The 13,348-nt window shown below is 39.4% G+C and overlaps 1 protein-coding gene across 1 annotated transcript; it reads left to right on the forward strand.

Moving 5' to 3' along the window:
- The first annotated feature begins 1,574 nt into the window (after window positions 1-1,574).
- Window positions 1,575-12,700, forward strand: malt3 (MALT paracaspase 3). The gene is made up of 14 exons (XM_088339321.1): window positions 1,575-1,662; window positions 1,913-2,049; window positions 4,288-4,426; window positions 4,540-4,715; window positions 4,864-4,960; window positions 5,330-5,365; window positions 5,457-5,660; window positions 7,403-7,580; window positions 7,724-7,798; window positions 7,893-8,020; window positions 9,672-9,821; window positions 11,210-11,364; window positions 12,105-12,221; window positions 12,300-12,700. The coding sequence occupies exons 1-14, from the start codon at window positions 1,656-1,658 to the stop codon at window positions 12,636-12,638; spliced, it is 1,938 nt and encodes a 645-aa protein (XP_088195447.1). The 5' UTR covers window positions 1,575-1,655; the 3' UTR covers window positions 12,639-12,700.
- Window positions 12,701-13,348: the final 648 nt, after the last annotated feature.

The raw sequence follows: 13,348 nt of genomic DNA on the forward strand, positions 1-13,348 counted from the left end.
AACAATTAAGGTTCACGCTCACCGCTTGAAATGTTGTCCGTCTAGCTTTTGAGCCTGTGTCCGTGAAGACAGCCCCTGGAACTGGCTATCAGAGGCGCACATGTGTTGCCAGCATGCCCCTATTTTTAGTGGGCCCACAAATAGGTGCAAGAGTACATCAGATTTTCCAAAACTGCACATCGGTAGTAACAATTAGGTTTGAGTCGTCAACAAGTAAGGGTTACTACTTGAAGATGCCGGATGAGTTTTTTCCAGGTGATCTGTCTAAGATTGTCTGGTCTAGTGCAGGCACTTTAAAGGCTCATGGATTGAGGTAGTCAATGACGTGTGTTCTACCCTGAATTTGCTTTGCGCTTCCCCACTTGCGACACAGGGTCAACATTTTTATTGGAGCTCAAATTTCATATCAATGAAACAAACAACAGTCATTCCTGGTGACAAGCATCTGTCTTGCATTTTCGGAACAACTCAGTGAAAAAAAAGTATAATAATAATAATAATTTCCTTTGTATTGTCATTCTGTGTAACAATGTACACAGAACGAAATGTCGATACACCTGACCCGTTTAGCGAGCCGATGCAGCCGCAGCCAACAGAGGGCGCCGCCATTTTTACCAATGTTATAAGTCTTTGGTATGACTCGGCCGAGGCGCGAACCAGCGACCTCCCAGTCTTAAAGCGGGCGCCTTACCATCTAGGCTACTGAGCTGGTAGGTGAAGATACTGATTTATCTTTAATCTATTACCATACCTGTAAACCGATACGACAAAACCCTACCCAAAAAAAAAATAGCCTGGAGAGGGTTGGGTGCTGCCAGGCTGTACTTGACCAAGACACACCACGGGAAGTGGTGCTCCTACCACCCAGGTGGTTAAGGGATCTCTGAACCATGATACTAAGAAACACTCAAGTACTCCAAGTGGGAAAATAACTGAAAAAGATGCTGAAAGAATTGTTAGCGTTATTTATTTGGTAAACTAAAAAAAACGTGTTTGCACAAATTATTTTTGATCTTGTCCTACATAACCTGTGTTGCTATGAGTAATTAGTTGCCACGTAGTGTTTGCAAGGTTTATTATTGCTTAATAAGAGGGATTGCATTTATTAATAAAGGGACCAATTGGCTAAGGTTAAATGGTATGTATTACTCAGTACTCACACAAAGGTTTATATTAGGGTTATTTGAAAAGCCTTTAATGCATTTTAAAATCTGGCATAATGTTTTAATATACAGAGTATATGATTTTACTACAAATGTATTCAAATATAAAGCTTCAAAGTGTATAACTTTATTGTCTCGATTATCATTGTCTTCTAAGTAAACGAACGAGAATGCCTATTACCGTAGCATACAAAACGTGCCTCCAACTGATTTTATTTAAGGAAGATATTTTGAAGTTTATATGGTTTTATTGTCAAAATACAGCACAGTATACGTTTAATCCGTATGCAGTGGTCGCTTAAGTTTAAGGAATCTTTTTTTCATCAAATAATCACAAAACAGCACTTTAACATTGGAATTATTGCGTTTTAGTATTGCAGTTACGGTAAAGGGTTGTTCCGGGAATAGGGGGGGTGGTTTATTAGCCAAGATTTTTAAGTTATGAAGTCGTGATAAGGAAAACAGTCTCTGGCAGCGACTGGTGCACCGCTGATGGCAGGTATGCAAAAAAATCACCGATACCTTTATGACTATATAAAATGATGGAAAAGAGAAAAGTACTTAAAATACTCGTAGTCGCTAAAACACAGGAAGAAGTGCGGATAGCTGAACTTTTTTTCTATCATTGATGAGAGTTTCGCTCGCCTGATAATCGAATGTTTTTCTTGCGTCATACTAAAACCGGACAACAATCCTCGTTTACTGTTTTTTTTTTTCGTGAAGATGTTAAAATGAGAGTTTCTTGTCAGACATCGTCATTACGCGCCAGCCCGTATCTGTGTGTGTGCCTGCAACCTACAAAGTGACCCTGAGTGTCCGTGCCGAGGCTGCAGGCATCCTCAAGTACCAGTGGTTCACTTATGGTGATGGTGGTGATATCAATGAGGTATGTTGGAATTACCCACATTATATTACTTTGCAATCAAATGCACCGATGTGAAATGTAAGCATGCGATTAAAGACTAGCTGACTTTGGTTTGATGCCTCTCAGGTGGGGTGTGTCGTTTGAGATGTACTTGTTGAAAGTTAAATATTTTCTCTGTTTAGTATATGAGTCATTATACTTTATTCTAATGTGTGCCTATCTGCTGAGATTAAGAGAGGGAGACAAGCTGTACAAGTCCAGCCTGCCTGGTAGATTTAAAGCCTTGATCTACCAGCCCTCTATTCTAGCCAGAGTCTTGTCTCATCTCTCTGTTTATGCAGTCCCGCTATCAAATGTGGAGTTTCTCGAAAGGAAGATCAGTGGGTTTCTTCTGAAGTGGCTGGGACTTACCCGCGGCCTCAGCAGCGCTGCCCTGTACAGGACAAGCAACACCGTCCAGCTACCCTTCAGTGGGCTCAATGAGGAGTTCAAAGTTGCATGTACGAGATAGGATTTGCAGTATAGGGATTTTATGGAGAGCAATGTGTCATCACCTGGGGATGAAGGGACAACCTGAAGGAAGTGGAGAGCTGAAAAGGAACTGGAGGTGGCAAAGTCACGCCTGAGCCAGAAGACACCAGTTAGGGTTGTGCCAATCGGGAGAGCAGGCCTGGGCTTCTTCCCAAAGACCCAAGTGAGCCAGGCCTAGTCAAAGGAGAGACACCATCTTCTCCAGGAAGAGGTCCGGGCAGGTGTGGAGGAAGAGCATTTGATCAAGGCAGTTGGACTCCAGAAGCAGGGAGCATGGACAAGGTGGAAGAACACATTACAGCGCAAAGTGACTTGGTCGAACATCCTTCAGGCAAACTTCCACCGTGTCCGGTTCCTTGTGTAGGCAGTTTACAATCTCCTACCATGACCAGTGAACCCTCATGTGTGGGGGAAGAGTGAGACACCCTACTGTCTCCTTTGCTTTGTAAGAGGCTCTTTGGAACACCTCCTCAGCAGCTGTCCAAAGTATCTGGCTGATGGTTGCTATCGCTGGCGCCATGACCAGGTTCTGAAAGCAGTTGCTTAGAGCATCGCCCTAGCAATCAACACAGGCAAATACCATCAAGCCCCGAGCAAGGCAGTCCCTTTCATCAAGGCAGACGAGAAACCCCAGGCATATGCACAGACAACAACAGGACACTTCCACACTGCCTCTGATTGGCAATTGCACGTCAACCTTGTAAAACAACCAAGGTCCCCCCAACACATAACAGGAACATCGCTCCGACCAGACATGATCATCACCTCTGTGGCTTCAAAACACCTGATCATGCTGGAACTCACGGTCGTGTGATAGAAAGCATTGATGAAGCCAATGAAAGGAAACACGCAAAGTACCAGGAACTGGTGGAGGAGTGGAAGGGCAGGGGCTTGAAAATTTTCTTTGACCCAAAAGAGGTCGGCTGCAGAGGTTTTGATAGACGGTCCTACTGCAATGTCCTAGGAAGGTTGGGTGTGATGGGCACCCAAAAAGAAAGCCATTAAATCTCCTTCAGAAAAAAAAGCCTCTAAGTGGCTATGGCTCAAAAGGGCAGATCTGTGGGCTGCTACTGGGATGCAAGTTGGGGCCTGATCAACCAGAGATGGGTCATTGGGACAAGAGTGTCTGAGTTTGCGAGACCCGAAACACCCAATGAACCCAGGATACATCACTGATTATGTGTCCCAATTGCATCCAGGGAATGTTTCTTTCAAGCAAGACAGTCAATTCATTTTCAATTTTTGTGTTTCACCAGATACTCAAAACCACGGAATTGTGTGTTGTTGTCTTTATAACCATGTCACTTCTAAATTTAAACATCTAATGTAAAATGTTTCTTTCCCTTTAAGTGAGGCATTTTTTACATATCCTCCGTTTACAATTTCATGCAGCTAAAATTTATAGGAAAATTAAATCAATTTCTTTGTAAAATCAGTTTTAAACGGTACCTATAATAGAATAGGTTTGTATTTAATAAAAGAAAAAAGCTTTTATTTTTAACTTACTTTAGGACTCCTTGAAAATTTTGCAACTTTGCATTTTTTTTAAGATGAATGCTGCTAACAGTGGTTCTACTGTTTGATCTCATTGCATAATTTTGTAAGAGTGATTGCATCAGGTTGTATCACTTCTTGATGGTCATTGAGATTCACATTGCCTCACTGAACAAGTCTTGCTTTGTTTTAAATATGTTAAAAGATCATCCTCTACCCCCTTTTTTCCGAAAGGTGCATGATGGAACTCACCAAGATCTGATCATCAGCACAATGAAAACCCAATGCTATGTTTGCCGGGTGAACGATAACTTTTCTAACTGTGTGATCAGTGACTGGGTTAAAGTGAAGGTGCTTGACATTGATGCATCAGGTACGAACGGCCCCGTACACCCATTTGCATATAAAGTGATGAATAATGTTTAAAGGATGTTTTAAATCAAATAATACATTTTGAGATTTTCAATCTTTCCTCAACAATGCTAGGTTTGCCACCGCATTGGCAGGGGGAGCCCCGCATTGCTATCAATCTGAAACCTCAGACAGTCCAACAAGGTGCCAGTATTACCCTCCGGTGTATGGCCTTTGGCAAACCTGCTCCACACTACCAATGGTACAGAAATGGAAATCCACTGTTAAAAAACACTACGGACACACTGCAGGTAAGTGAGCGCTAATATTGTTTGTTTACCCTGTGTCATGCATCAATGATGTCATTCGGTCCGGTTGGTTAATATATAGCTAGATGTTTGATGTGCAGCGGTGAATCATCTCACATTCAGGCTAATGAATCAGATGTTGTACTTGTAGATTGACCATGCCAAGGATGAAAACAAAGGAGTGTACTTGTGCTCGGTTTCTAATGTCCAGGATGAAATCTGGAGTGAGCCCGCGAATGTTGACGTTGGTAAGTGACAGACGAAAGTCACGGTCTCACACGTAAAACACACACTTTCCTGTGCTTTTTTCTGAACTTCCTGAGTTTCTTTTAAAATGCTATCTTAAGAAAACAACATTTACTTCAGATATGTGTCATCCCACTGAAATAAAACCTTTAGTTTCCATGATGCTAAAGGTTCTTTCCTCATTTTTACAGCGAAAAAAGGAAGTTGTTTGAATTAAAATGTCATTGAGTCTGAGTTCTAAAGTGAAACTACTCACATTGTTTCTGCATTTTGCTGTTTCTTTCACAAAAAAGCGCAACACCTTATGCAAGCCATCGTGGCAAAACTATTGTTGAAAATAGCACTGACTTGGGTTTGTTTTTTCCGTCTAGTTCAAAACGATCAACTTCCTCTCTCAGCAATCAAAGGTAATTTGAGAAAAATGTAATTTTAAAATAAACCCTTTTCTTCTCATAGAAACAATTGTAAAATATAAATCCGTCTTAATCCCTGTTTCAGCTTCTGATAAAGTCGCCTTGCTTATCGGCAACTTGAATTACTCCAAACACCCTGGCTTACTTGCCCCAATGATGGATGTACATGAACTGGCTAACCTTCTGCAACAGTTGGGTTTCCGAGTTGTGTCGTTGCTGGATCTCACCCACGTGGAGATGCAGGCTGCTGTGGACGCGTTCTTTGATCTCCTAGACAGGGGAGTTTATGGTGAGGAAATTGTACAGATGTTTCTTAATTGTAAAATCTGCCAATTATTTTTTCAATGAATGGAACCAACCCACATTTTCTGGAAAGCTCTCAGATGTCTGCTTTATAATGCTTTAAAATAAAACAGGATTCTGTAAAATCTGTGGCTTATTGGAAAGTAATAATTGTGTCAAATGAAAGACGGTATGCTTAAATGATCCCTCTTGGCAGATAAAAATCAAGTATTGCTTATTTTTCTTTTGTCAATAGAATGGTCCTTGATTATTTATGGTGCAATAGGTTTTAATCAGGGGATGAAGTAACAATATTGTGTAGTTTGCAATAATTTGTGGTCTGTGCAGCCCCTAGCGACTCCTTGTGATTAAGGGCTATACAGATAAACATGACTTGACTTGATTTAATAGGAGAATATGACATTTTGATGGTATAATACCCAGAAGCAAAACTATTACAATGTCAAGGCACCATGGTAATAATTAGAGATGCACCAATCACAATTTCCCAGCCAATCCCCGGGCTTTTAATAAGTACTGCCTGTTGATTTTGAATCTTGTGAATCCCTTTTTTCTCTACATAACATCTAATGCTCACTTTTATTATGTATTGATTCTCCTAAATAAGAATGAAATTTTTATTATGGTAGTTATTTCAGTAGAAGAAGACTGTAGCTGTGGCTTTTAAAACTAATGAAAAGGGATACAAGATTGGTAGAAAAGATCAATTTCTCTTTGAAGGGATTTGCTAAGAGCCGATCCCCCCCAAATATTTGAAAATCATGTCTGATAAATTAGCTGCCGTCGCTAATAATATTACAGCCCTAAATTTTATTTAGGGCATTTTCTTTTTTAATATGTCACGATCCTGGCAAATCATAGTGTGCAAACATTATAACATACAGTTTCTCTGCAAAATATGTTGATTTTTTTTTTTAAACAAATATACATATTTGTATAAGACAATAATATAACTAGGACTGATAAAGGACAATCTACAATTTGCTTCCAAAGCAACTTCTTGAGCCATGAGAAATTACGCACTTAAAGGGCAACTAGCCATTTATTTTGTCGTAATGTACAAAAAAAACAACTTATATTTATTTTCCCGAAAACTAACCCTATATTTTAGCCATATCTCAGACACATTGCTAATTATCACCTCTGAGATAATCGTCAAAGTGTTCTTGGGCAAGACACTAACCCCTAATGCCCTCGATAAGCAGGTAGGCGCTTTGCATGGCTGAAGCCGCTATCGGTGTGTGTGTGGGTGCGTGTATGAATGGGTAAGTGTGAAATACATTGTAAAGCGCTTTGGGAGGTCTTCAATGACTTGAAAAGCGCTATATAAATGCAGTCCACTTACCACTTACCACTCACTCATTATGTGTACTGTGTTTTCCTTGTGGACACGCTTGCGGCTCCACACACAGGATCACTATTTATTTACTTAAAACGAAAAATGTAATCTTCAAGAGGGCCCATGTGTCTGAAATCTGAAACTTGGCACATGACATGGTTAATGTGTGTCTTCGTAGAAATAAGTGTTGCTCACAGGCATATGCTCTTGCTATTTATGTTTTTTGCATGTCACTCTCATATCGGTTTACACCGCAATAAAATGGATTTGTAAGACAACATATAGCATAGATGACAGGAATTTGTTGACCTTAGGCTCAATGAAATACCGAGCACGTGTTCACACTTAATGATGAAATTGACTTTTTCATATTTCATCACTCCTCACAGGGCTTTTCTACTATGCGGGCCATGGCTTCGAGCATGCTGGGAGAAATTATTTGGTCCCTGTGGATGCACCACAACCTTACCGGACTGAAAACTGTGTGTGCGTGCAACGGATCATGCTGCGAATGCAGGAACGCCACACTGCTCTCAATGTTATCCTATTGGATACCTGCCGCAAATGGTAACCTTTTATTATATATTTTTTTGTATTACTAGCTTTATACTAGCAGTATTTGTGGATCCCTATAAAAGTGACGAAGGGTTTTTTTTTCGTGTTGGATTGCTAGAGCCCAACATCTGATCTTGAACGTTCTTTTTGTTAAGGTGCAAGCAGCAGCGTGTAGCATCAGCCATTATGCCGCAACAACCAAAAGGAAATACCGTGTATGGATATGGCACGTACGTAAAATTTTTTGTTGAAAAATATTTTCAGAAAAGGCTCTCGTTTGGGAAAATAAACTCATTATGGCACATTTTATTCCATTGTATCCAGGTGTGAAGATGCTGAGGCTTTTGAAGTCCAGGATGGGGGAAAAAGCACAGGAATCTTTACCAAATATTTAAACAAGCACATCCTTCAGGCTGAAAAAGTTACACATGTCTTAGAGAGGGTGTCCGAGGGTAAGTATGCCAGAGAAGGCATTTAAATTGCTCTTAAAAAGTACTTTCACTGGCGCCTCATTTTTGCAAGATAATTCGTTTTGTCATTGCCAGGGAGGGCGCTTTGCTATCGTTTTTATATGCCGCTGGTAACATAATTTTCGAGGATACTTTTAATGCTCGACCTCATTCTCTTGGAAACTCACTCTGCTGGCTGGAGAACGGCGAGAAACCTGAGCGCAGCGGAGCACAAGACAGCTGCTTGGCCTTTTGGACCCTCCCACGGCTCTCCTTTTGCTCTCATGAATTCACTCGCAAATTAGATGTGAATGATTAGGGCATGTGAAGGTTTTTTTTTATTCTTTGCCAAATACTTAAAATCTAAATGAATTATTATTGATTAGAGAATACAACTATTTATTGGATTTGGAAACACTTTAGTCAGTTTGACTGACGTTCGAGATTGGGTGGAGAGGGATGGGTGCAACGAAGACACACCACAGGAAGTGGTGCTCCTACAGCTCTCGTAGTAGTGACATGTGTTCACTACATCGAGTTTTTTTAACCACAATAATTGCTCAAGGTGTCTGTCTCCAAAGGGTTGCGTGTCCACTCATTCACCTTAGCAAATTCTTCTAAGTTCATCAAAGTCAACCGTCTGCATTTCACAAATGTTTTCTAAACCTCACTCCTCTAGCTATGGCATAATAAAGGCAGTAACAAAAATTAAGTAACGAACAGTTAAGGGAAAAATAATTTACATGTTAAATGTTTTTTAATTGATGGATAATTGTGCTTACTTTAGGTATTCTTTTTTTGAATCTCACTTTGCATTCATATATTATTGTTTTTGTCTTTTTTTAGTAGTGCGAACAGTTGTAGGCTGTAGCTTTGATGCCAGCTTTAACTCTTAAAGCTTTTGAGCTTTAATGGGACAATGCTTTTTATTTGACCACTAGATGTCACTGTATAGTGTAGTGCAACCCAAAAAGAGTGCTAAAAAGCAAAAGGGAGAATCCAAACGACAAAAGCTCAAAGTTACTAAACCGATTTTCTTATTTTTTTGCCAAGCCTTTTGCGAGTTTTTTTTTATAACTGTTGAAACCGGATGTCCAACAATTATATCCGCTCCCTTTAGGTGAGGCTTATGTTATGCCAAACAAATTTCCCTACCTATCAGTATTTTGAAAAATGGACATTTATATGATAGTTTATGTATTTTTGCCCTATTTAAATAATTTTTTCCCTACTGAATGAACAATAAGGGGCTAAATAATGAACACTGTCTCTTTAACTTTGACAACACCTTTACAACTCAACACTGCAACAACTCCACATAGAGAGAGTACTTAAATAAATTCACTACTAATTATGCAATAATGAAATGAATAAAATATTCTTTAATTAATTAATTAATTAATAAAAACATCAAACAGTAAATTTAGAAAAATATTTTAAACACAATACCATTTTTGCATGAGTTTTTTCTGGATTGCATAATTTTTGGGATATTTGGGTGTTGTTTTAAATTCCAACTTCTATTCCCCAAAAGCAAGCCTAATGATTGACTCATAACACTGCACTGATCAACTAAGTGAAATTCATTTGATGGACTTAAGAAAAAATATTGTGTCAAAACAGTTTTTATCCTATTTCTCTTTTTCTACATTAGATTTGGGCCGAGACCCTCTGGTCACAGGCAAGCAAGCCGTGGAAATCAAGCACACCCTGAAGGAACCTCGGTCACTTGCTGATCCGGTTCAGACGGCTGGACACACAAGGGAGTTACAGCGGAGGAATTTTTCCTGGCGACAAGCCAATGGTGTGTCACATTTTAAGAAACATCATCATCCCTGATTTCATTTTATCTTGGGTCAGAGAAATAGTGTTGTTTCACAGACTTCCGAGACTGCAGCATGTGATAACCCAAGGGTGGGGAAACTTTTTGAGTCGCGGGCTGCATTGACTTAAAAATTTTTTGAAAGGGCCAGAAGGAGAAAAAAATGTTGATTACATTTTTTTGTATGTAGCGATAGTCTCGAATACAAACCTCAGCAATACCAGAGTGTAGCTCCTATGCTGTTAGACAGAGGAAAGAAAAGCTACTGGACTTGTTCTAGGTCTGAGGAGTGGTGATATTTATTTTGTTAAATATGTTTAATTTCGGGCAGCATGGCGGGGCAGTGGTTAGCGCGTGTGCGGCACAGTTCTGAGGTCATGAGATCAAACCTTCCTGTGTGGAGTTTGCATGTTCTCCCCGTGGGTTTCAAGGGTTTCCTCCGGGCACTTCGGCTTCCTCCCACATTCCAAAAACATGCATGTCAGGTCAATTGGCCGGTCCAAATTGTCCCTAGGTGTGATTGAGCGAGTGACCTGTCTGTCCCTGTGTGCCCTGCGACTGGCTGGCAAGCAGTTCAGGGTGTCCCCTGCCAACTGCCCGAATATAGCTGGTATGGGCTCCAGCACCCCCGCGACCCTACTAAGGATAAGCGGTGCAGATAATAGATGGATGGATGGATGTTTTATTTATTTTTCAGTTTGATATTTGGTCATCTACTCTAATTTCGTTGCTAACCTATTTTTAGTAGAAACATTTACGTTTATCTTCACTGATAGGCTTTAGAATTAACAATCTATTTTGTGTCAGAATAAGTTACATAGTAATACACTTTGAATTTCAATGACAGTTCAAATGAATGACAAGAAGGTTCATTAAATAAGCAAAAAAAAAAAATTCCAATGTTTTCCAGTTCAGGTGATCCCAAATGCATGTGTGGAGAAGCACCTTTTCCGTTACTGGTTCCATCTAGTGTTAAAACTGAGAAGTGCAACAGAGTTGAGCTCAAGCGCCATGAGCGGGCCATATTCAACTATATTTTCAGAATTTGCTGCGGGCCAATAAAAACTGACCCGCGGGCTGCAGTTGGGCCGCGGGCCGTAGTTTGGACATCCCTGTGATAACCTATTTTAAAACCTTCAGAAGGTTCTTTCTTTTAAATAAACAAACATTGCGTCATTAGTTCCCCTTTTGTGTCTGTTACGTGAATGAAATCTGTCTGTTGCATTTCATCAGTTCCTTAAATATACCTGAACCGGAAAAGTAATTCCATCAATCATAGGCCCTGTGTAACACCTCTGCGGATGGTGAAAGTCATCTTAACTGTTTTCAAACTGTTTAACAATAGAAATTGAATGTTCTTATGTTCTCAGAGCTACCACGAACGAAGCGGCTGACGTTCTCATGTGGAGTTAAAGTGGAAGTCAGTTTCTCAGCTTTGTTCTCAAACGTCATGGTGGCTTTTGGAGTCATCAAGTCCGCAGGCCCGAAAACGGACAACTGCACCATTACGCTGAGTAGCATACCAGTAAATATTGTATTTGTTTTCTTATTTTACTATTGTTTGTTGATCTAACCTTACCAGAAAGAGTTAATAAATGATCAAAATGATTAGAAAGTCTAGCATATTTAAAAAAAAAAAAGTATAAAAACATACATTAATTTAATCTAAAAACAACAATAATATTTTTCCAAAAATGACAGATGACTGAGCTCATTTTAAATGTTAGATACGAAGTAGGGGAATGTTTAACGTCAAATACCCTTTGTGAAGCACTGAATTGAGGCTCTCTGCAGCAAACATATTTTTTACTGTGGGTACATCAATAAAAAGGTGATAAACCCTGAACTACCGTATTATAAGCAGATTTTCAAAATCACACCTGAAACCATAACCACAGAGTTACATGAAGATAAAAGATTTCAAGAATATAAGTTGATTTGTTCTCGTTATGATGGGTGGACAAGTATCATCAGCATCATAAATCCCACATAGTTGACTGCTGATGCAGTCAAGTTCCCATTGTAAAACAAAAAAAAGTGACCACTCACATAGTTTTCATCGGGATGAGGAAGTCAAATCCATATATGGACATCCAGGTTTCACTTACAAAAACACAAATCAGGAAGTTACGTTTAAAAAAAAAAACAGATCAATGACAATTTCAAGCTGGCTACACTGACACCTAGTGACTCGTAGCTAATTATATTTAATAGACAGTTATGACAAAAGCTGAATAACTGCTTAATAAACTGCTTCGTTTTTAGCCGCTGCAGGAACTTTATTCTGGGCCTGGAAGGGTTGAAGAGATGGACTCTTCACTATATGACAAAGTTCATAACCCGGACTGCACTCTGCGATTGTGCGGACTTCAAAAGCTCAAGGTATGTGTCCTTATATTTAAAAAAATAGATCACATTTTCGTTCAGTTACCTTTTTGATTTTTGCTTTTCCTTTGTCAGCAATCATTGGTCATCAAGGTGGATCTACACTATACTCACACGGAGCGCAGGTGTCGTTTCACAGAAAGCCGGCAAGTGGACATCGGAAAACCTTTGGTGGCATCTTGTAAATTATACAAGACATTCCAAAACATAACTCCCAGGAAACAAATCGGGGCTTCTGCCCACAGCATGGACAACAGTGCACGCCAAGTGCAACCACGGAAAAAGACTCAGGCTGGCGAATGTCAACCCTTTACCAGAAAGGCCGAGTTCGGTGCTCAAGGAACTTCTTACAGGTGCAACGAACCTGAGGAGAATGATGAGAATGAGCTACAAGACTTCATTTATTCCACTTGATAACCACATACTTTGTAATTTATAAATTATAATAAATTAATGTGTTTTTGTGCCATTTATAATCAACTTCGAGTATATTTCTCTTTTATTTTTCCTCTGCTGCTGCCCTTTTTTTCTTTCTCTTTCTCTTTCTTGATTTCATTTTTTTCTCTTGCTCTTTATTCTCTTTTCCCTTTCTCTCATTTTCAGTCTTTTTCTTCCCTTCTTGTCTTTCTCTTGTTTCTGCCGCTCTCTTTTGTTCTTCCTCTTGCTTCTCTTTCTTGCTTTGTCCTTTTTATTCACTCTTTGTTCTTTTCCTTTTCTCTCTTTGTTCTTTCCAGTCTCCTTTTCTTCTCTTTTTTGCTCTCTTTCATTGTTTTTCCCTTTCTCTGTTTTTCATCTCCCTTTGTCCTTCTCTTTTTTTCTCTATCTTTATCTCTTTTTTTGTCTCTTTCTCTCTCTTTAACTCCCTCTTCCTCTCTTTCTTAAATCAACTAGTATCTCAACAATTAGTTTATGTTACTAAAAACTGTTTTAATATAAATTGGTGTGTTTTAGGTTGAGTTGTTTAAACCCTCCTGTTCTCGGGTCAAATTGACCATCCACTGTGTTGTTAAAAACCCAGGAAAATTCCCCAAATAATCTTTAACTTAACTTATAACAGAGAGTGTGTCATATTTAGTGCCTCCTGGTGGTACAATAAAAACTTACATTCGGTTTAAATACTACAC

Source organism: Urocampus carinirostris, chromosome 7, assembly GCF_059441175.1.
Source record: "Urocampus carinirostris isolate Australia breed hairy pipefish chromosome 7, RoL_Ucar_1.0, whole genome shotgun sequence".
NCBI classification, from domain to species: Eukaryota; Metazoa; Chordata; class Actinopteri; order Syngnathiformes; family Syngnathidae; genus Urocampus; species Urocampus carinirostris.